Source organism: Nesoenas mayeri (assembly GCF_963082525.1).
Source record: "Nesoenas mayeri genome assembly, chromosome: 3".
Lineage (NCBI taxonomy): Eukaryota > Metazoa > Chordata > Aves > Columbiformes > Columbidae > Nesoenas > Nesoenas mayeri.
Window position 1 is genome coordinate 28,750,825 of NC_137544.1, and position 24,640 is coordinate 28,775,464.

At 35.9% G+C, this 24,640-nt stretch overlaps 1 protein-coding gene across 1 annotated transcript in view; it reads right to left on the bottom strand.

Annotated features, from left to right (window-relative positions):
* Positions 1-24,640, bottom strand: part of EYS (eyes shut homolog) — a gene marked incomplete at its 5' end in the record, with an annotated part of 675,648 nt that overhangs the window by 646,509 nt on the left and 4,499 nt on the right. Inside the window, one exon of the mRNA XM_080341398.1 lies at positions 17,382-17,486. Within this exon, the coding sequence (XP_080197524.1) occupies positions 17,382-17,486 (105 nt within the window). The remainder of the gene's footprint in view (positions 1-17,381; positions 17,487-24,640) is intronic.

Sequence of the window (24,640 nt, forward strand, 5' to 3'; positions counted from 1 at the left end):
ACTTAAATTGATTTTCACATATAGCCTACAGGGTATTCTGTGAGATACTAAACCTTGCTTTTAGATATTTTTTCACACTGCTTGCTTAAGTAAAATGTTTGTAATTTTATTTTTAAAAAGGCATGTTTTACTTAATAGTTGAATTTCAATGGCTGACTTCTAAAAATATCGTTTCTACCTTTTATCATCTGCAAACAAAGAGATTTCTTTCAATCAGATACTGAAACTGAACAGCTGGGTTGAGAGTTTCATTATCCTTATTATGACATGAAATCATATATTTTAGTTAGGTATATTCTAGCAGACTTTAAATACAATATAGTGTAATAAAACAATGGAATTATTGTTATTAGGTCATGCATGATGACTGACTGAATTACAAAACTTATGAGGGAATGTATGCAAGTTAATAGTGCTATCAGACTGAACAAATACTGTAATTGCTCTTTTCATGAAATATTCAATATCATACTTAAAAGGTTAAGATAACACCTTCAAACTGCCTATGTACCAGCATCCCTGTAACAAGAGGATATTTTTACAATGAGATTGGCTGGACACCAGAGTATTTGTTTCTGTACGGTGAAGTGAAGTAAATTGATAAAATTATTTTATATTTAGACATTGGTAAGACAATGATACAGCCTATGCTATCTAAATAATGTAATAATTATAATTACATGATCAGAGCAGCAATCAATATATTGCTAAAATATTTAGTATTCAGGTCTATTAAAAATTCACAAAAAATAATTTCTTCTATTTCTATATATTATTCTACAATTTTATAATAACTTTCAAGCTTGTTTTTTGCAATTATGACAGTACACTGGAAAAAAAGTTTTTTATGTATTGTATAAGTGTTACTGTATACATGATTTCACAAAATAACTTCATTTTATTAATGCTCCCTCAGGCTTTCCTCATAAGGGAGTCGCTCAACTTCCTTAATCATCTTTGTTGCCCTGCGCTGGACCCTCTCCAGCAGTTCCCTGTCCTTCTGGAACTGAGGGGCCCAGAACTGGACACAATATTCCAGATGTGGTCTCACCAGGGCAGAGTATAAGGGAAGGAGAACCTCTCTCGACCTACTAACCACCCTGCTTCTAATACACCCCAGGATGCCATTTGCCTTCTTGGCCACAAGGGCACAGTGCTGGCTCATGGTCATCCTGCTGTCCACCAGGACCTCCAGGTCCATTTCCCCTACACTGCTCTCTAATAGGTCATTCCCAACCTATATTGGAACCTAGGGTTGTTTCTATCCAGATGCAAGAGTTTACACTTTCCCTTGTTACATTTCATTAAATTTTTCCCCACGCAACTCTCCAGCCTGCCCAGGTCTCGCTGGATGGCAGCACAGCCTGCTGGCGTGTCAGCCACTCCTCCCATCTTGGTGTCATCTGCAAACTTGCTGATAGTACACTCTATTCCCTCATTCAAATCATTGATGAATATATTGAATAATACCAGCCCCAGTACTGACCCTTGAGGCACTCCACTAGATACAGGCCTCCAACTGGACTCTGCCCCATTGACCACGACTCTCTGGCTTCTTTACTTCAGTTTACCTATAAGGATGCTGTGGGAGAAAAATGCTGATTCACTGATAGGTAAAATGTTTTGCAGACACATTAGTCCTAACAAATCTTGGAGCACCACATAGGTTCAAATACTGTACTTTAGGGTTTCCTCACTTCCTGATTGTCCAGACTGTATGCCCTCAGTTTACCTGTAAGGATGCTGTGGGAGACTGTGTCAAATGCTTTACTGAAGTCAAGGTAGACTACATCCACCCCTCTACCATCATCTATCCACTTGGTTATGTCTTCATAAAAGGCTATGAGGTTGGTCAGGCACGACTTCTCCTTGGTGAAGCCATGTTGACTGCCCCTAATGACCCTTTTATTTTTGATATGCCTTGAGATGGCACCAAGGATAAGTTGTTCCATCACTTTCCAAGGAATGGAGATAAGGCTGACCAGTCTATCTGTAGTTATCTGGGTCCTCCTTCTTGCCCTTTTTGAAGACTGGAGTGACATTTGCTTTCTTCCAGTCCTTAGGCACCTCTCCTGTTTCCCAGGTCTTGGCAAAGATAATGGAGAATGGTCTAGCAATGATGTCAGCCAGCTTCCTCAGCACCCATGGATGCATCCCGTCTGGACTCATGGATTTATGGATGTTCAGATTGCTTAATTGCTCCCTAACCCAGTCCTCACCAACTAAGGCAAACTCCTCCATTGTCCTGACTTCCTCTGGGGCCACAGGTGTACGGGATACCTCAGGACAGCCTCTGGCAGTGAAAAAAGAGACAAAGGCGGCATTCAGTAACTCTGCCTTCTCTGTATCTTCTGTCACCATGGCACCCACCTCATTAATCAGTGGGTCTACATTGCCTCTGGTGTTAGTTTTGTCAGCCATGTATTTGAAAAATCTCTTTCTGTTGTCCTTGACCCCTCTCGCCAGGTTTAATTCTAAGGAGGCCTTAGCTTATCTAGTTGTTTCTCTACATCCTCTGACAACAGCCTTTTATTCTTTCCAAGTGGCCAGCCCCTCCTTTCATGATCTGTAAACTCTCCTCTTCTGCTTGAGCTTACCCAGCAGTTCCCTGTTTAACCACGCAGGTCTCCTGGCTCCTTTCCTTGACTTCCTACGTGTCAGGATGTTCTGATCTTGAGCTTGGTAGAAGCAGTCCCTGAATACTAACCAACTATCTTGGGCCCCTTTTCCTTCAAGCAGTCTTGCCCATGGGATTTCTCCTAGCAATTGCTTGAAAAGGCCAAAGTTTGTCCTGCTGAAGTCCAGGGTTGTAATTCTGCTTGCTGTTCTGTTCCTACCACATGAGAACCTGAACTCCACCATTTCATGGTCACTGCAACCCAGGCAGCCCTCAACCTTTACTGCTTCAACCAGACCCTCCTTGTTAGTGAGGATGAGGTCCAGCAGTGCACCTCTCCTAGTCGGCTCCTCCACCCTTCACATCAGAAAGTTATCATCAAGGTACTGGAGGAACGTCCTAGACTGTGGCTGGCTGGCTGAGTAGTCCTTCCAACAGTTCCAGAAGTTAAAATCCCCCACCACAACCAGGGCCTGTCACTGTGAGGCTGTTCTCAGCTGCCTGTAGGCCTCATCAACTTCCTCACCTTGATCTGGTGGCCCGTAATAGACACCCACAACAGTATCACCCCTACAAGCCTGCCCCTTAATTCTCACCCATAGACTCTCAAATCAGTCCTCATCTGTGCCTGGACAATACTCAATATATTGTAGTTGCTCTCTCACATAAAGAGCAACTCCACCACCATGTCTGGCTAGCCTGTTTTTCCTGAAAAGGACATAGCCATCCATGACAACATTCCAGTCATGTGAGCTGTCCCACCGTGTCTCTGTAATTGCCACTAAATCATGATCTCCTGTCCAAACACAGGTTTCTAACTCCTCCTGCTTATTCCCCATGCTGCACGCATTGGTGTACAGGCATTTCAGGGAGCGAGCTGAGCACACCGAATTCACCCTAGGGGTATGGGAGGTCTCCCGGTCTTCATCAGTTCTAGAGTGCTGCCCCACTGATGCAAGCCCAGCTACAACCACATCTCCCTTCAAATCTAGTTTAAAGCTCTCTAAATGAGCCCTGCTAATTCCTGTCCCAGCATCCTCTTGCCCCAGTGAGATAAACCTTTCTCATGTATCACTGTCCGGACTGGTGTCTTATAAAACTGACTGTTATCAAAGAATCCAAAGCCCTGCCTGTAGCACCAGTCTTGTAGCCAATCATTTATGAACTGAATTTTTCTATTCCCTCCCACATTGTCATCCGAAAATGGAAGAAGGGAAGAGAATTATTTTTCAAAAGTAAATTGTTTTGTATGATCTTTTGAGCAATGAAGTCTATCCAGGGATATATTTTAGAACATAACTGGATACAGTGGTATCTGCGTATGTTGATATGCTCAGAAAAAATATCTTTTAAGAATTAACTTAGGAGAAGCTCATTGTTGTTTGTTATATTTATTTACTGTATTTATTAAAATAAAGCATACTGAATGGACATAGATACGAGGAACAATCACTTGAATGACAATAAAGCTTTTATAGTCAGGCTCTTCTGTCTGCCATTTGACCAAAAAGAAACAACCTCCAGTATGTTTACCAGCAAAACTGAATGATAAAGACAGAGCCTTCTGAGGAAATGAGAGAGGGTGTTCTGGGGCAATAAGGCTACAGAAATAGCAACCTTTATGTCTGCAAGCTGCTACCGATACAGAATTCAACTGTTATAAGGTGATTTGATCTTTCCTGTTAAAACACAGAAACTCCTGACCTGCGTCTAGTCCATGTACTCATCCACTGAGTGTATTACACTCCCCTTAACACAGAAAAACCCTAATACAGCAGTGTTATCTGATTCATAGTCTTTATAAAAATATTTTCCACTCAATTGTTACTATTACTTTTAAAAAAGTGAAAATTGATAAAAGTTATAATGAATAAAATAGAGTGGCAGAAATTTAAGTGACATATAGAGCTAGTTACATGACACAACATATTGCCTGGGTCTAGAGATGCCAAAATAATGAATTTTGGGTGTTCTTAAATGGCAATAATTTCCCAATTGGAAAAAAAAAAAAAAAAAGGAAAAAAAAAGTTTTACCATTTAAATTAAAGATAAGATTACTGTCAGAGAGAGGGGAAAAAGACCTCAGTAAAAGGGATCCAATTAGCTGTGTTAGATTTCAATAAAAACTGCAACCAATCTGTCATACTCCTAGTGACTGCTAAGACAATGTATTTGACAAATTGCTGTTTTCCATGGTTTCAGAACTCTACGCACCTGATTTGTTGCAAGAGATTGTCAGAATATCATATTCCCTGTTTGTTATTGAGGGGGAAAGTTATTGTATTGGTTCCCTGACTCCAGTACTTTTTTCAGTTGAATGTATCTCCAATGTTATCATGCTTCAGCTATGCCATGTCTATCTGCTGATGGCTGCACATTCTTCTATCCATTCTCTGATTTGTCTCTCTGCTGTCTAAAGAGCTAATTCAACATCATTTCAGTCAGATCTACACCCCAGGCTTCACAGATAGTATTCACCCTCTCTTAACTTTTCCTGGATGTCTTTTCTCAGTTGTTCTGTACTGTTCCTCCAGACAAGTGCTCACCCTTCTATGATACATGGTTCCCATTGACTTCTGTCATTTTGTCAGGGCTAGCATTTGAATTTCAACTTTCAATGCTTTTATCAAAACAATCTGAATTGTTGAGAAAGCTTGACTTCAGCTTCTAAGATGTAGCTATGAGTCTACAATCTATCATGGAAATATAATCAGAGTTGTAGTTTATGAAATAAAGAAGATGAAGCACCATGGCAACACTAGTTCTTTGTTTGCTTTCGTTTTGTCTAAAACACATTTTTCTTCCAAACTTTTTTGTTTGGTTGGTTGGTTTGTTTGTCCCTAGAAAAAGAAATTTGTGGAAACAGTACATTTTCATTTTGACAGCCAAGGTAACATTTTAGCATTCTGATATTTTTCCAGTGCTTCCAAAGCTAGCAGTTCATAAGGTATGCTCTTTTTCAAAGCCACACTCACCTTGGAAAAGACATGATTCACTGTAAACAGCCAGCAAAGTCCCTATCATTTCAGCAGAGTCAAGATTTTATGTTAGCTTTCTGAAGTCTTTCTAAGATCTCTCACTTCTGTAGCTACACCCAGTTGTTGAACACTGTTGTTCTATTTTTTTTTTCTTCCTTTGTAAATATACATGGCAGCAAAACCAGTTACCTACAATACAAAAAAATCCAAACACTTAAGAGTGCTACTGTTACTTGGTCTTTTGTGACCAAGCATCCTCTCTTTAATATTACTAGAGCTAGTGGCATTTTTGGGGAGCAGGAAGGAGGGGGGAAGCATGTATTGCAGAACAGTGACATTCTTAATTATTTTCTATGGGCTATTCTTTTGGAGAAATACTTTTAAAAAAGCAGATGCTTAAACAGGTTTCAAGAGTCTGAGAGTATAGAAATGAAAAGCTGCTAAGACCTTTCTGACTTTTGGCATGTTAATTTTAAAATCTGCTAAATCATGTCGTATTTTAGATGTAAAAAACACAAGTCTAAACACCAGTTTCAACACGATAGCAGGTATTTCCTCAAGAAGTCTAATTAACTCACTCACAATATTCCTTTCACTGCTTTTTGGATTGTCCTTCTGGAGACATCTCATGTGCATTTCACTGAGTAATGAAGTTTGGTTGGTAATGACTGGTCTTTTGATGATTTTAAATGGATTAATGCTTCCATAAAAAATGACTAATTAGAAGACATTTAGTATACTAATGATTTCTGTGGATTTCATTAAGTAGAATAAATAATTATTTTATTCATCACATGTACAGCTAGCAACTGTGATTATCTGATGAATACACTTTCATAAATGACAGCAACATTATAGACATTGGCACTTTTGCTAATATTCCTTCAGATGTCCTGAAAACCAGTTACCTTTATAAAAGGCAACAAGATAGCTAGTGTATTCAACTTAATACTTGCCCTGATAGCCTGTCTTTTGTATTAGGTATAAATCTTCTTGAAATGTAAGATTATTTTTTTTCTCTAGATTTTAATAAAGCTCTTTATGAAATGTCAAGTCTCGTTATTTCTTGCAAGCTTGGCTGTTAATTTATCTTTCCAAAGGAAGATAGTATTTCATATGCCAGAATGTATATAAAAATCTGTTCTTTTTAACTTGTTAAAAAGTTCTATCTTTGTTATAAATTTGCCAGATAATTAAAATTAGAAAATGGTGACTAAGAAATAATATCTAAAGTATTTAAATAGTTTATTATGTTTATCTTGATATCTTTATAAAATAAAATTTATGTGATGACGTTCTTTATGAAGTATACTTTAGGTAATACATGTATGCATGAAAAAAGCTCATTAAATTCTCTGACTAATTTCAAATTCTGAAAAACTCACAAGTTTAAAAGTGTTATTTCTATATATTCCATGAAAGTGAAAGTTGAGTTCTGATGTTTCTAATGACTAAAAAGCTTTACTGTTAGCTCTCCTTTTCTAACACAGTGGAGAATTCATGAAGCAGTTCGACTTCAATATGGCTAAAATTAGGCATGGTATCTTAAATGTAAAAAAAATTACAGCCTATGTTAAGGAAGTCATACTACCTAAATATGCAAATACTGCTTTGAGTCTTTCAGCTCTCAGTGATACAGGATGTTATCTATCCCATGCTTCTCTGTCTTATATATATTGTTTAATTCCACACAAAATGGGTGGCAAGAGAAAGCTTTGCCTCAAACACTGTTGGTGTTCTTCAGCAATTCAGACAACAGCTTTACGCTTTCAGTCCTGAGTTATTCTTGAAAAAGGACTGCCAATTATGCTGAGCTTAATAAAATTGTGTGACAGTTTTCTCAAGGTTTCATTGTATTGAACTTTTTAATGGTGTCTTATTACAGCTTATTTTCACTGTCACATAGGGACTGCAATTCTGCCTTCTGCACATAACTTCCTTCATGTTATTTCTTTGAGGATTCACAGTTAGTTATAATACATACACATTTTCCACTTGTTCTTTTCAGATCCATTCAGTGGATTAAAGCAAAATAATGTGCTTTAATAAAGTAGATGAACACTTTTTAGAACCCTAAAGGTATAATCAGAGTAACAGAAAACTGTGTGAATAAAAAAAAAAAAGCCCCAAAATTCAGCTGTAAAGATGGAAGGAAGGGATCAGAATATCAGAATAAGGCTAAGGAGATCTCTGTCCACTTTTCATGCAGTGTCTCTAGTCATAAATAAAATCACCTCAGCTGGGATTCATCTAATCTCAGTCTCAATCTCAATCTCAATCTCAATCTCAATCTCAATCTCATCTCATCTACCTTCAGCTGTCTAAAACTCAGTTTTCTAAATCTAAACTCTCTCAGTTTAAGCTCTGGTACAAGAGGCTGGTACCTCTGGTAGAATGTTCATCCCATCTGTATTCGTTGTCTCTACAGATATAAAACAGGGAAAGCAATACTTATATCCAACTGTTTCCTATTTTGTTCACAACAATGATGTTTGCACTTAAAAAACAAACAAAACCTACTGAACTCTCTGAATCAGATTAATGTCTATGTTACTGTAAAATAAAAACACATCGTATAATTGTCCCTAATATAAATCAAGCATCACAGACACTATTATAATACAAAGAAAGAATTATCTTCTATCTTGTTTTTCACCTGACTTTTTAATATGGATAAAATAAAAATATCTATCCATTGAAATAGCATACAATGAAAGGGATGGGTAGCATGGGAATAATGCAGAAATGAGTTTTGAAGCTCCGAGAAGGGAGGTTGTCATGGAAACAGCAGGATTAGAAATCTTTTGTTGCTATAAATTTATTTAGATGCTGCTTAGTCTTTATGTTATTTTAATAAATTAATTTTCCTCAAGTCATTCATGATTTTATTTTTCTCAAAACAACATGCTACATTAAGAAGCTTTCAGATGCACAGCAATGACTAATGACATATTCATCTATACTGAAACATACAGAAATGAAAACTTCCATTTCACTCCTACACTCACCTAGCTGAAAGATTAAAAGAGAAAGGTAAGTAAAACAGTAAGTCACTCTCTCCATAAAAGGCTATCATGGTATTCTAGACAATTTTTTACCTAGAGCGAACTAAAGAAAGAAGAAAACATGCATAAACAGTCCTCCAAAATTTGAAATGTTTAAATTATGTATTATGTATGAATGTAACCTGGGAACTGAAAAGATCAACTAACAGGTGTCATCTATAAAAATAAATAAATAAATAAATAAGTACAGAAAAACCACTCAAGTAAACAAAGTATGTACCAGGTTAATCAGAAAAGGAACACAAATACTCAGGTGGCAAAGTGAAAAAAGTGCTTGCTAACTAGTCTACCTGCAAGAAATGGAAGTTTAATTAGTCTGTATGAAAATACTTGCAACAAATAAGAGGTTTCAAATGTTAATTATTATTAAACAAAAGAAGTGTTAAATACCACCGAGAGAATAATGGTAAGAGCAGCAAGTAGTACATCTTTAGAAAACACGATGAAGAAATCAATATAAAAAAACTTAAAAAAAAAAAAAAGACTGTTTCAATGAGAACTATAAGTTGTCAAAGTAAGAAAAAAACATGAGGGACAAATAATAATCTGAAGACTGAGTCACATAAAAGAAGGACAATGTATGATGAAGCTACCAGGTTTCTATGGGTTTTGAAAGCGTACATGTTATTGCTTGTAACAAGAACAGATTTGGTACACTCCACTGGCATTTTTTTCACAAAATCACGGAATCACAGGATGTCAGGGATTGGAAGGGACCTCAAAAGATCCTCCAGTCCAATTCCCCTGTCGAAGCAGGAACACCTAGATGAGGTTACACAGGAATGTGTCCAGGTAGGTTTTGAATGTCTCCGGAGTAGGAGACTCTACACCCACCCTGGGCAGCCTGTTCCAGTGTTCTGTTACCCTCACTGAGAAGAATTTTCTTCTCAAATTAAGTGGAACCTCCTGCGTTCCAGTTTGAAACCATTACCCCTTGTCCTACCATTGGTTGTCACCGAGAAGAGCCTGGCTCCATCCTTATAACACTTACACTTTATATATTTGTAAACATTAATACAGTCACCCCTCAGTCTCCTCTTCTCCAGGCTAAACAGCCCCAGCTCCCTCAGCCTTTCCTCATAAGGGAGATGCTTCACTCCCTTAATCATCTTTGTTGCCCTGCGCTGGACTCTCTCCAGCAGTTCCCTGTCCACCTTGAACTGAGGGGCCCAGAACTGGACACAATATTCCAGGTGTGCTCTCACCAGGGCAGAGTAGAGGGGAAAGGGAACCTCTCTCGACCTACTAACCACTCCCCTTCTAATACACCCCAGGATGCCATTGGCTTTCTTCACCACAAGGGCACAGTGCTGACTCATGGTCATCCTGCTGTCCACCAGGACCCCCAGGTCCCTTTCCCCTACAGTGCTCTCTAATAGGTCATTCCCCAACTTATACTGGAACCTGGGATTGTTCCTACCCAGATGCAAGACTCTACACTTTGCACTGAATATATTGAATAATACAGGCCCCAGTACTGATGCCTGAGGCACTCCACTAGATACAGGCCTCCAACTAGACTCCGTCCCATTGACCATGACTCTGGCTTCTTTCCTTCAGCCAGTTCGCAGTTCACCTCACTACCCCATCGTCCAGACCGCACTCCCTCAGTTTACCTGTAAGGATGCTGTGGGAGAAAAATGCTGATTCACTGATAGGTAAAAAGTTTTGCAGACACATTAGTCTTAAGAAATCTTGGAGTATAACATAGGTTCAAATACTGTCCTTTAGGATTTCCTCATCAGTCTTCTACCTTTCAGTTTTCTTGACAGACCATATGAAGAATTCACTGTGTAGAGCCAATACTGCATTAGCTCCAATATCACATATTAAATCAGATGTCATATACTAGCTGCGTATCTATCATAACTGAAATTTCCTCTGTCATTCCTTCTGTTGATGAAGATGGCATTATGTTGCATTTTTATTATACTGAGTTTGGAATACAAATTAATTAATACCTATTAGTCTTCGTGTTACTGATGGAAAAGATCACATAGTGACAGCGAGTGACGGAAAGAGACATACTGCTAGTGCCTATCATGTTTTCCTTAGTACTTTTAGTTCCGGCTGAAGGTTTTGTCTGCTCTGGTGAAAGAGTCAGGAGACTCTTCTTGTAGAATTGATGGAAAACATATTTCCAGAAGGCATTATTTAACAATGCAAGACTTTTTGCTATGTGGAACATAGATTTCATACTTCTCAGAATTACTTGTTTTTCCAGTGCTATCTTCCAAGCTTACCTGCCACAGACACAGCACTTACCTCAGTCAAAGTACTGAGCAGGAGGTTTGTCTGGGCCTCTTCCACCCTGTTTATAAGGCTCATTGTTATGGTACTTTCACAATATTTCAAGAATCTTAAACAGAATTCCTCATGTTAATTGTATCACTGGCTAATTTGAATTTAAATATTTTAGAGTTTCCTTGCTACAGAATTTGTCCTTGTGTGGAAGACGTTGAGGAGGTTAAAATACTAAAGGTTCCTACTTTTACTTCTCTTTTTATTAAATCTGTAGGTCCCTAAGACTGGTCTTTGTTGCTGTGGTGGTTTCACACTGGATGGTTTCCAGACTCCCACACAGTTGTTTTATCACTCACCAAACAGCAGAGGAGAATGGGGAATGGAGGATTGCAGTCAGTCCATAACAGCTCCTCTCTGCTGCTCCTTCCCTCTCACACTGCCCCTGCTCTGGTGTAGGTGTTTCCCACAGGCTGCAGTACTTCAGGATAAATCTCACCTAGCATGTGAGATAAATCTCACCTAGCATTCTCACTAGGGCTGCAGTCCTTCAGGAAAAGGATTCTCCTGCATGGGCTTCCTCTCCACATGCCCCCGAACCTGTTGGGAGCTTGCTCCAGTGTGGGCTTTCCATGGGGTCACAACCTACTTCAGGCATCCACCAGTGTGGGGCCCTCCATGGGCTGCAGATGGGTATTTGCTCCACTGTTGATCTCCATGGGCTGTAGCTGGAGATCCAGCCTCACCATGGGCTGCATGTATGGGTTGCAAGGGAATCTCTGCTCTGATGCCTGAAGTAAATCCTCCTCCTCCTTCTTCAATGACTCAAAACTTTTTGCCATCAGCATAGTTCTGCAGTTCATATTAGCAGAACCAATTCTTTGACTAACTCGTGGTATTAAACATATTGTGTAAAAATTCACTTTAGAGCAAGGTAGAACTTGCAACAGATTTCCTAAATCAAAGTTCATTGCTTTAGCCCTCAGGCCATCCTTCCTTTCCCCTTTTATAGATGAACTATTTCCTTACTGGTGTTCTCTTAGTTTCTAAGGTGAGGGTTTTCTTTCTGGGGAATAAAAAAAAAAAAGTTTGCTGTCATGTTTAACCCTACTACATCAGTTGCACTTTTGACACTGGATAGGTAGATGAAAAAAGAATCCAACACATTATTCCCAAATGTAAAGTTTTCCAGAAGTAATAATTATTTTCAAGTTTTTATACACTTCTCTATTAATCAGGATTTAATTCTTATCAATACATTTAAATATTTCAGCACTTAATTCCAGCTACATTCCACTTTAAAAATATGTAAATATTCATTACAAATTATTGAAGATCTTGGACTAGGAATTTCTACATCATGACATTTTGTATTAAATTTTGGTTTATTACAGCCCTAAAAATACTCTGAAGATAAAGAAATATAGACATATTCAAAAAACATACATTTTTTTCAAATGTGTTTTTCTTCACTTTTAAAATTGTTCTTATATTCCCCAAAGTTCTTCTAAGAATATATTGAATGTGTTTATAGGATGCTCAGTGGAAAATAATTAATAGATTTCATATAACACATCACTATACAGTCCTTACTATAAATTGCAAAATACTAATACTTGTTGTTGTGGCATCATAAATAGAAAAACTTGTTGCTAAGGATGTTCCTCATAGTTTACTATTTTATGTTCACATAGGCAGATTTATGAGTTTGCCTGGTTTCAACGAGACAGAACAGATATGAAGACTGATGTGCTGATTTTTCTCTTACTTTGCACTTAATTATTATTTCTTATATTAAAAGAATGAGGTTGAATCTATATAACTGAAGAGAACACAGGTCCTTCCTTGTATTTATATTTTGAAAAACTTTGATAATTTCTTTGGAGATGATTGTTTTTTTGAGACAGGATTAGGAATAAATTGGATTTTGTCTTTTTGTATGAGGGTTAAGACATGATTTGACAAAAGACATACTAGATAAATTGGCAACGAATCAAAGTAGTATTTCCCTATTTGTTTTACTGTAGTGACTGCAGAACTTTTTAGTGCATCAATGAATCCAACCTAGGCTAATCTCCTAAACCATCAGAAGGATTAATATTGAGGATTACCTAACTATTTTCCTGGCATTTGGGTAGAGAAGACACACCTACTCATATTTTAGAGAGAATGTTTTCTGCACAAATGAGAAATGAAATGTGAATCAGTAAAGTAAGAATTCAGTAAAAACAGTGAAAATTTCAGTAACAGGAAAATTTTGCCATAGAGAAGACAGAATTTGATCTTTAAAAATAAGCAGCATATTTTAACCATTTTAAGTTATTCATAACTGTAATGTTTTAAATCTATCAGTATAGCTTATTTACTTTATTTTTTATGTGATTAATTATATACAAATTTATGTGATGCGTATATTACTATTCTGAAGCTATTAAAAATCCATATTATTTTGTTTTAGATAAATAAAAATTACTTTGATATTATTTGTTGTTGTTTTAATGTCCATATATAGCACAAACATTTCAGAAATTAGATTTTCTTTTGGAAAGAAGTATCCTATTGAATTTATGACTGATGTAAATAAGTTTTTCACTAATATTCTATAGAGTAATTAAAAATGAGATAGCAGTATCATAAATAATTCAAAAATAAGAAATATAATGCTTACAAAAAGTAAATATTTCTCAAAATTAAAAACAAAGTATCTGGGCTCTTGTGGAAAGGTGTAGGTGCTGTGCTAAATTCAAATACATCTATCTTTTTGAAACATAATATAAATATACTTAATACATTGAAGAACATCAGTATTTTAAGAAAATTCTCATTTTACTGCATCCAACAGTAAGTGTTCAGTATTTTCTATAGACTAATTACAGAAGTGTGCAATGATAGTGTGCCTTGGTTTCTGTTAACACACTGACTACTGGTGATGGAAAAAACCCAACAGCTCTGGAATTTCCAGTGCAGAAAGTACTGAGGTCTTCACACTTGCATTTACGAGAGACTGTCTTGGAAAATACGTACAAACATAAGCATGGCAGACTGGAGTTTTGTTTGTTGGAGGATTACCCAGCAAAGCAGAAGTCCCTTGCTCATGCTACAGGCATTTCTCACTTCAGACTCTTCTTGAAATAAAATAAAAATGGAAGACCACAAGACTTAATCAAAAGCAGTTTGTTCAGTCTATAAACTTCTGACAATGGAATTCTCTTAACTCCATTCAAACACTATATGTTAGTAGCTCTGGACTTCATAAATATAGTACTTTAAAAAAAGGTACAATATCTGAAAGAGCTTACTTCAGTACCAGGAGCAGTATAGCTATTAGCATAGCTTTCTTGTCAGGTTAGTGAACCTTGCTTGTTAGTCAGGCTAATTAACTTGCTTTCTTCAGATCCAATCAAATGCATATGCCACACAGCACAGTGAAGAATCCAGTCTTTCATCCATCATGTTAGCATTCTCATTGGAGCAGTTATGCATTTCCAGATAGAGCACTATATATCATGTGTAACCACATGAGCTTTTGAAAAAAATATGTATCTTAATAGTAAAAATTCCTACTTATACATCCACTTTGCACAAATAAACTGTATAACATAAAAGAAGATATAAAACACATTTTCCTTTCAAAACATATATGTTTATTATTTATGCAGCATCTCTTCACTATTAAGCCATACAAGATCATTCATTAAGCTATCTTCACCCACTGCTAATACAAAACTCTTTAGGAGTCTTCCCAGATTTATCTTAGCCTAGCATTGAGAGTTTCTGTAGGGGAAAAAAAAAAAAAAACAAATTCATCCTTTTCCTTCTAAATTGTATGTCAAGATAACTTATGCTATCATATCCCAAATAAAAGGCACTCTGATATGGTATAATTTGAAGAAAAACACTCATTAAAGTTTAATGCATATAACTCCTAACTCTGTCACCTTTTAATTTTTTAGTCAAAGTTAAAAAACAGTGCTGCTCACTTCTGACATGGCTGAGGTGCTACTGACATATTTTTTGCCCAGCAAAGGCATCTTAAGCTGTATCCAATAAAACAAAGTTACAATTCCTTTTAAATAAAAATAGAAATAAAATCTCCACTGCATATAAAGTTATTTACATTCATTTTTTGTAGCATATTTGATAATATTGAAAGGGGTAATCTGGGAAGACATAACCATGCACCTAAAAATAGGATGCAACCAGAGACTATTTCAGACAACAACAGGCAAAGCAGAGAAGTAGAAAGATAACAGCCACCTATCTAATGAATAAAAATGTATTACAAAGAAAAACAGGCAGTGAAAAACACATTATTGGTGGTCTAGTCAAACAGTTGCAGCTACAAGTATTTTCATTTACAAGAATTTGATCATTAGGGCATATCCAAATTCTCTGTGCTCTGTTGTATTTTGTTACTGAATATATGTGATTTATTCCAAGTTCTTCTTATTTATTTATTTTTTTACTGTTACTTGCTAAAAGACAGCAACTGCAGATCCTCTGATGAACAAAACCTTTTTTTTTTTTTCCAGAAATCCAATATGACACTGGTTGTCAATGCCATATATAAAGGCATAAACCGTTGTTTTTCACTTAAGGATTAGCTTGAATTAACTGTATTGTTAACTGATGTTCTTGTTAGAACCAAGCTAGCAGTAAAAGTAACCAGTAATGTAGTGATTTTTATTTTCAGGCAATTTACAGACATTATCTGTGTAATCATTGCAATATCTTTGTGAGATGGTTACATTTGTTTATCTGCACTTTCACCTAGAGAATATGAACTGGGATATTAATTATTTTACCCAAGGGCAGAAAGGGGATCCATATCACATTTATATTAAACTTCTGCTCTTTTTCAGCTCTTTGTTAGGTATGTACATCACTACACAATTTCCCTCCTCTCTAATCCATCTTGCCATTATATTAATAAGGTAGCTGTAAATAGTTATAGAGAAAGCCTTAACTCTTTTCAGAAAGAAATAATAATTTATACAGATAACCTCTGGTTTACTGCAGGTTACAAGCACAAACAACCTACTAAGACAATGTCACAACAATTTTCTTTATTATCACTGGCACGTTCTGCTGTGTAAAAGAGGTTCAGGATGTTTCAGTCTAAAATCTGCTGAATGTAAGAGTGTTAGTGAACACGGATGGGGGTTAAACATGAAATAGCAAAGCAGTGAATTGAATGTGAGAACCTCCATCTCAGTGGAACAAAGGAGATAATGTTTGTGTTAATATTTAGCAACAGCTCTTATTCAGTAAAACACTTGAACCTGTGCCTAGATTTGTCCCAATAAAGCAACAAACACAAAAGCATCATCTTACCTTTGAAGATGTAACTTAGTGTTATCTTCAGTTCCCAACTCATCAAGACACCACCCTTAAAGCATTTAAGGATCTCTTGATATTAAGTACATTAAAGTCCTCTTTAAATCAATTGTTTTGCTTGAGAGGGATGGTTGGACACTTGTGTTTCAGTACTCTTACATTTCCAGGTTTTACTGATCATTATCAGTCTCTCTTCCAAATATCCTGGTACTGTAAGCCTTCTTAGACCGTGGCTATATAAAAGTCATTCTTCTGACCTTATTTTGCATAGTAACACTGAGCTTGCAAATGCATATGTCAAAAACCATTTTAGAATTTATCAGTAATTTCTTACCCATGTTAATGAATGAACTTACCATTTGCTAAGTGTCTACCCCAGTCTCCTTTGGCCACAATGATTATAAAAAAAATGGAGAAAGCCTGCTGATGCTGGTCAAAGATTAGGAATTTCTAACCCACCCTTTTCTACATTTTCTTAGTCAACATACAGAAACATAGAAATCCCAGGTTATAAAATGTGTATATAACTAGCAAAGCAAAATCTTCAACATCATATTTATTTCGCCCTTTATTTTGCTGGGTCTTTTTACGCTTTGTGCTTAGTTCAGTTGCCACTTGGCCTGATCCATCTTGGATATCCCTTATATCCTGTACCATATTCTCCAGCCTCATACAATATCTTGGATACTTAAATACACCTCAGGTGGCACAAAATGCCCATGCTGAGGCAACCAGGTAAAGGTCATACATACTTTAGAGCAGTCTTCAGTTCCTTAAGGTGTGAGTAATGTGGCCAGCAGAAGAGGATTCCAAAGACTGAGATTTTGGATGTTTGCCTGATTCCGATTTCTACATGTTTTGCTGTCTAAAACCTGCACCTTTTTTTTTTTTTTTTTTTTAAGGAACGTATATTCCAGTACTACAAGTACTTCATAATCTATTATTTATTAAATTAGGTCACAGCAAGTTGTTATGGGCACTCATTGAGAAAATTTTCCTTTCTATTAGTCTAAATAAATAGCTATTTTTCAAAATGTAAGTAGAGCACTTTCATCATACAAGACTTTATAGCACCTGAGTAACAACTGTAAAACTCACAGACTATGCCAAACCAGCAATTGTATAAAATCTATAAATGCTTACCAGAGGGGCAGATGCATTTGAAGCCATTTATGTCCTCTTCACAGGCTCCTCCATTCCAACAGGGTCTGTCTAGACACTCATTCATGTGAACAGAACATGTTTCTCCTGAAATTTTAGATTAATAATAAAAAAAAAGTGCTGATGTGTTCAAATCATAGAGACATATTTGTAATGAAAAAGGACTATGAGGTTGTTACATTCTAAATGCTGACCCCACTGGCCAAGGTGTATTTACTGAGTACACAAAGATACTGATAAACATCCTTTATGTCATGATTTTTTCTGCTTCATTGGTTACAAGACAGTTCATTTTGACAGGCAATGTTGGAAGCATGACAATCAGGAAAACAGAAAGTTTCCTACTGAGAGTATGCATAATCCTGGAGCATTCTACCATTATAAAAATTGTTATATTCAGGCAAATTTTGTTGTGTTAATAATTTTCTTTCATTTCACTCACTGTCTGCTTTGAAAAAGAATGGCAAAGTATCATTGCATATGAAAATCACACAAACACTAATTTACAAACCATTATGCATAACAGTAGAGATCGACCTATATTCTACAGAAAAGTGTCAGTGCTGTGGTACTACATATTTCTCTTTCTCCATGTAATACAAAAGAGGAGGACAATCAGGTCACTGAAGAAGGTTTCATGCCGCAAAATACAGATGAGAGGGAATTAAATAATTAGGAGCAAAGGTAGGAAGTATAGTGAAATGTAAATTTGTAATCTACAGTAAGAGTTGCTTTGTTTTTTAACAGAAAACCTATTTCTAGACACAGGAATATGGAGGTAAATCATATGTTCAGTACTTGTCACAGGTCAACTGTGTACAAAGCATGCTGGGCTTTCTGTCAGCCTCACTCACAGAAGAAGATAAAACCAAAATGAATGCTGAAATTCCTCTGAATTCTTTGAACTGCAGAAAATATTTGGTCTCTTATCTACACAACACATACATGTCCTCTCATACCATCACAAGAACCAAGACAGTCAGCTCTCAAAACCCATATTTTGTGAATCTATTAGATATAAAAGACCTTCACTGGAGAAGCCCATAGTATCACTGAGGTTCTCTTACATGCATAAATATGACAAGGTGGCTCCCATTAAGGTTTTTTCCTGTCTCTAAACATTCTCTGCATTTTTCATAAAACTTCAAGATATCTGGAAGAAAAGGTGGAGACACAAGCAGAGGTCAGGGAGAGTTCAGGTAATTCCCTAAACTAAAAAGCTATCTCCTAGCAGCAGCTGCTGAGTGCTGCTGAGAGTGTGCTGTGACACCAGTGAGGAATACAGACAGTCAGAACTGGCCAAGGTATAAATCCTTGTCTAAGTTATTTTAATTTTTTACATTTTCTTTGAAGTGCTGATAAGGTAACAGCAATATGTGCAACCTTTCTGATCTAATTCTGATATTTTACTTTCTTTATGTTTTCCACTTCAGATCAATTTCCACAGTCAAGTCCCTGATTGTGGTAGGAGTCTTTTGAGGAAGATATATAGAAAAGCATTGGTATCAGTTCTGTTATTCTGTGTAGACAACTGGCGAGTAGTGCAGAGTTTCTTCTAGAAGTAAATCATCTGGCCACAAGCCATGGGTAAGCTGCAGCACATACAAGAAAAACTCTTTCAAATAGATTCTTTCACCTCCCTTGACTTGCTGTGTACTCCTAACAGATAAACGGTTAAAATAAAGCACATGCAATTCTAAGGAAAATAATGGAATGCAATCATCCTCATTTACTCATTATATCTAAGATCTGTGAAATTCTTACTACCTTTTTGTGAAGATGGCTCTGTTTTCCTCTTGGATCTCAGGTGGCAAATGTATCTTACTGAACTGGATAGTACTATAATTTTAAGACATGGCTGTAACAGGTACAACTACAATATCTTGTGAACTGTTCTTATCCATCTCCTTTGATCTTTTTTTCTTTTTGGAGTAGAAAATTGGGTGTGGCACTCAGCAGGAAAATGAGTCATCTACTTGTAGGCTTCTGACTGCAGATATATACTTCAAAAATTGAGCATTTAGGGTAAAATTCAGTTCCCTAAATGCCAGTATCTAATGCAATATTGGATATCCTGTATTCAGTCTCAAGAAAATAGTCCTGTGGGCATGAAATGGACAATAATCATTGACAGCTGCAACAGTACCATAAGTTGGTCATTCAGGCTGAAAATCCTGATGGGAAGGTAGGAAATAAGATAAAAGAAAAAAAATACAGAGGATAGCTGTCAGCTGAGGAGTATTTCCAAAAACGAACAAAGAATATTATGTATTGGGCAAGGTAAATCCTTTGAGCAATTCAAAAGCAAAATGTCACGTGATCTAAAGGTTAATTCTGTGGCCATGTTTTGACTTAACTATGTGAAATGATAGAACACCTGGGGAGTCCTGAGAAGATGATGAAATAATGAAGGCTAGAGGAATATGAGACATGAGGCGAACATTGGAGATTTAGCTGTGTTAAGGAGTAGTGACAAAAACAGTTTGCGTGTAGAAAAGTTGAAAAAGGAGTAAAAAACATTTTCCCATTCCAAGTCTGACAGGAAGCATAATGATTCTGTCAATATGAGAAAGGATGTGAGAAAAGGTGATTTATTTTGTATCTTCATTTAGAAAAAAAAAATCTGATCTAATCTAAAACTAAGAAATTCTCACCAGAGGCATCAGAAACTGAACTTCATTTCTGATGTCATGCCACTAACCCTCATTATTTTAGGACTTCAATGAGTACAGTTTTTTCTTAATGTATTAATCTATATTGCAATACTCCATAGATTAAAAGATTTAGTTCCAATTTAGACAATTAATCCCAAATGTCTAAACTAATGTTGTACGGTAGAGATATGCATGCTCTACTTGTTTAGCAGAAAACTGTCTTGTTTCAGTTATTATGCTATTGTTTACCTGTGGGCATGCTAGATGTATATGAATTCCATTCTTCATTTAGGATAATAAGGAAATGGAGAAAAAAAAAAAACCTGATCTGAAAAAGGTGCTGTTTTTATGCTGGAGGCTGTTATTACAGCTAAATTACTTCAGTTGACAAAGAAGCAATTACATGCCACTCAGCCTCTTCTGAGTTATTAAGCACTGAGAATACCTTTCTCATAACTGATGAAAATATTTGTGAAAATCACAGACTGATTTACAAATTGTAAACAGTACTAACAGTACTTGCAGAATGATTTAGAAAGATATCAAACTTTCTGTTATATTTCCCTTGAAAATTCTGTTAACACATTAAATACAGATAGTTAATTGATTGTTGTGGGTTTTTTTTCTGACAAACTTGCAATATTGTTGACATACACAACTAAGACTTTAATTTCTATGCATCTCTCTTACCATTCCTTCAAGATCACTTTTTTCCCTTCTGATTTTGCTAGCTAGCCACTGAAAAATAAACCATTTCCAGATATGAAAAACTGATTTCATTTTTCATCTAAATGTTAACTGCAGTTTTAGTAATTCTGTACATCTCAGAAAAGGCAAGGAGAATAGCATTTCTCTCCTATGAATCATGTTAAAACTTGGAAAAGCCTTCATGTTTTAGTGCAATTTTGGTCAATCAAATGCATGTGTAGTAAAAATAAAGGTAATCACTTTTTGTGTACTGTAGAGAATTGCTAGCTCTTCTGGTTATGTGCCATAACATGGAGTGCCATTAAACTGGTAATTGCACCTGACAAAGAGCGTGTCCCAGAACTTCTTGAAAACAGCTGCTAGGGAAATTTAAGAATTAATGTCCTTAAAGGACAAAAGTAATATATGGACACTATTTTTTAAATATTTCAGAGAGATTCAAAGACTCTGTGAAGCTACTGAGAGACTGTATTTTCTGAGTATTCAAACACAAAAAAAGTTGGACATGTACAGAGAAGACCTTTTTTTCAGCATGCAGCTAATCTCAACTACACATTTGAAATGGATAGTGAGAACCTTCTTTGAACATCAGATAAAAGTCACTAATTGGCTACAAACTACTTTCAACATCAAAGTATGTTAATATAAATATTTTTCAGTTTATGCTTTTAAGGTTAATGTCAATACAATACATCCAAATATAATCAGTAGTAAAACATAATATTTAAATAGTTACTTAATAAATCGTATCTTAGGGTCTTAATTCCTAAACAATTTACAGAAATCATGGCACCAAAGTACAAAGAGAATCTTAAAAATGATTGTGAGCCTATTCTACTCCTTCTAACTCTATAGTGTGTTTTATGCTGTATAAAAATCAGTGTTCTTAAAATACATTAAAAAGAAAAAAAATCATGACTGCTTAGGAAAGCCTGTGATTCTTGCAAACTGCATGATCTTGATGTTTGACAGTAACATTTTCTACAGGCACATTGATGATACACAAGAAACAGATTATTCTGCAAGAGCACAAAAACCTTGAGAAGAGCCTAAGAACCTGAGTACATGAACGTTAAAAAAATCGGCAAAGATATTTAGTCGTCCACCAGCATTACTGAGGTAACTTACTTGGTTTAAAAAAATCATGCTATTTTAGCAAATGAAGACATTGCGAAGTTCTCAGGTAAATATATCTGGAGATAAAAGACAACAATGAAATAGTCCTTTTCAGAAATATAATGGATGAAGCCTCAATGAATATTCCTTCACTTCAAAAGTAAAAGCAAAATGCAAATTTTGCAAAATGCAAAATGCAAAAAAAGTTTCATTTACACACAATTTATACCAACTTTTGTTTTATAGGCATAGTAGAATATGAAGTTTGACAATGCAAAGACAGATAGAATGACCACAATTAACAAAAGGATGTCTAAGAATATTTTTTATTTTAACCAGAACTCCTTACTTGAGTAAATATTATTTCAAGACATGAGAGGAATCTCTCTATTCCTCAATCAGATGACAAGCAAATTAATTAAAATTCTACTCAATTTAATCTTAATGAATTATTGCCGGGGGAAAAAAAAAGAAAAAGAAAAAGAAAAAAAAAAGTTTTAAAAATTTAACTAGTATCCAAACCAGTAGCAATATGTATTCAAAGGTTGTCTTCACAACACTCCTGCCTTACTGTGGACCATTCTGTAAAATGTATATAGACATAAAGCATTCAAGTCTTGTACTTAAGAACAAATCATGTAATTTTGTTGCTTTCTAAGCAACATAAGTTATCATGTTGTATAAGAGAGGTGTTAGCCTGAGTAACATTTCTTCTTACTTTGCAAAAATACAATTATGAAAAAGCGAGACAGTCCAGGTGTGGCCTTAGTGAATTTAACCAACATTTCCCTTTCTCAACTATGTTTTTCTACATACTTGGTTGATTTTTTTCTTTTATTCAAGGTCTTTTCCGTGTAAGAAGTTGAAGTATTTAAAAATCTGAAACAATTTTTTAAAAAAAATTATTTACTTCATACAGTGTAAACCTTTATGTGACCAGTTGTTCCAAATTGAGAGATTTATGTAATCTCATCTTAAACTGTTTAATTGGCTTAAATACTCTGAAAGAGTTTTAACTTGGAGAAAGTAGGTAATTTTTTTACTGTAGGTAAATTTTCTCTTGGGATGCACCTCTTGAATGTTTGTTGGAGCTTTGTCTCTGGTTCTGTCTCATGCTACTTCTAACTTGCTTCCACAGATAGATCCTGGACCTAGTCCATTGTTTGTGATGCCTGGGGCTTGTGAGGTACCTGTTACCAGCCTCTGCTCTACCCACCCTGTTTAGATGCTGCAGGGCTATGCCTTGCTAAGTGATGGCAGTGCCTGCACTGGGGTTATCCTTGGATCCTGGTTTGTGGTGCACATTGTGGAGCAGACTTGCTCTTGCTGCTCTTTGTTAATAGGTTCGCTCTTCATTATGTATTTGGGTATCCATCAGCCGTTCTAGAGTTTATTTTTACAGGGGTTAAATGTTCCTAAATTTACTGATGTTGAAAAGGTTTGTTTTTCACACTTAATTTGTTTTTCTTAATGGCATTAGGGATACCTGTTCATATCTACCACAGAAGGGTGTCACGGTTTAAAAAATATCCAAACAACTTAAAACGAAGGAATAACTTATTGAAAGTACGAAGACTTAAAACCTCTCAGACAGACTCCAAATGTTAAGTGGACTTATCTGATGTATTTGTAGAAAAACAAAGCACAGAAATTTAAAGTAATTAAAAGATACTAAAAATGTCCTAATTGCATTTTCATCTTTTGGACAAAAAGAAAAAATACTGAAGAGCATCATATATAGCATATGATAATGTCAAACTCAAAAAGCTACTGGGAGGCTTACATTGGTGATGGCTCTTAATACTGTTATTTGTTACTTACACGTGGGTAATATCTTTCAGTATCTTGCTATGTGAGTTACAGTATATATTAAAAATAAAAATATTTTCCAAATCTTAACTATACAATCAATGTGATATAGATGTAAACCCTCAAGAGAAACCAATGAGGCTGTATTGCATATCTACTTAGAGCTCTCAGCAGCCATCTTCACATTTTTATAGGCATACAAACAAAAAGAGGTTTAATGAAGGATGTGTTTGTATAAAGGCAGCCTTTTTTTTCAAATACTTCCAAGAAGATCTTCTTTTGAACCAGAAATGAAGCACAGTGTTATTTGTTCAGAAATACCAGTCATCAAGAAAGCTGGAGTCATTTGATGCTGAACACTGATGCTTTGAGATTAACGCAAAGATTGGGAAGAATGGATAGACTGAAAATGACTTTGAAGGTAAACAATTATATTTGAAGAACTGAGCCAGGAGAGGGCAATATAGAGGGTCATCACATGATAAAAAGGATGGAATAATTTTGTTGAAAAAAAATATTTGCTCAATCTTCAAAGACCATACTGAAAACTTCCAAGTTTGACATTGGCCAAATTCTCTTGTAGGTGACGGAGAGTACTCCAGATATATACAAAATGTCTCCATATTAAAGTTGTCATCACAAGAACAGTTTACAGTTCGAAAGGAAAGACTGTGGTGCATGATGTTACAAAGTATTTGTTTTTACTGTGCAAACACACAAGCCTTGGATTTTTTATGAAGTTGCTTTTTACCAAATCAGATCATGCTTTTCATGTTGACAAGTCCCATTACAGTGCCTAAGGGGTCCCTAGCCATTAGAATGTAAAGCATTTGAGAAATGCTGATAGACACCAGATCGATCGATCATCTAGGCAGAGAGGACAGCTATGAGTTATCTATATAAAATTTTGCTTCTGAAATAAAAACTGATTCTAATGTCATATCAAAGAGTACC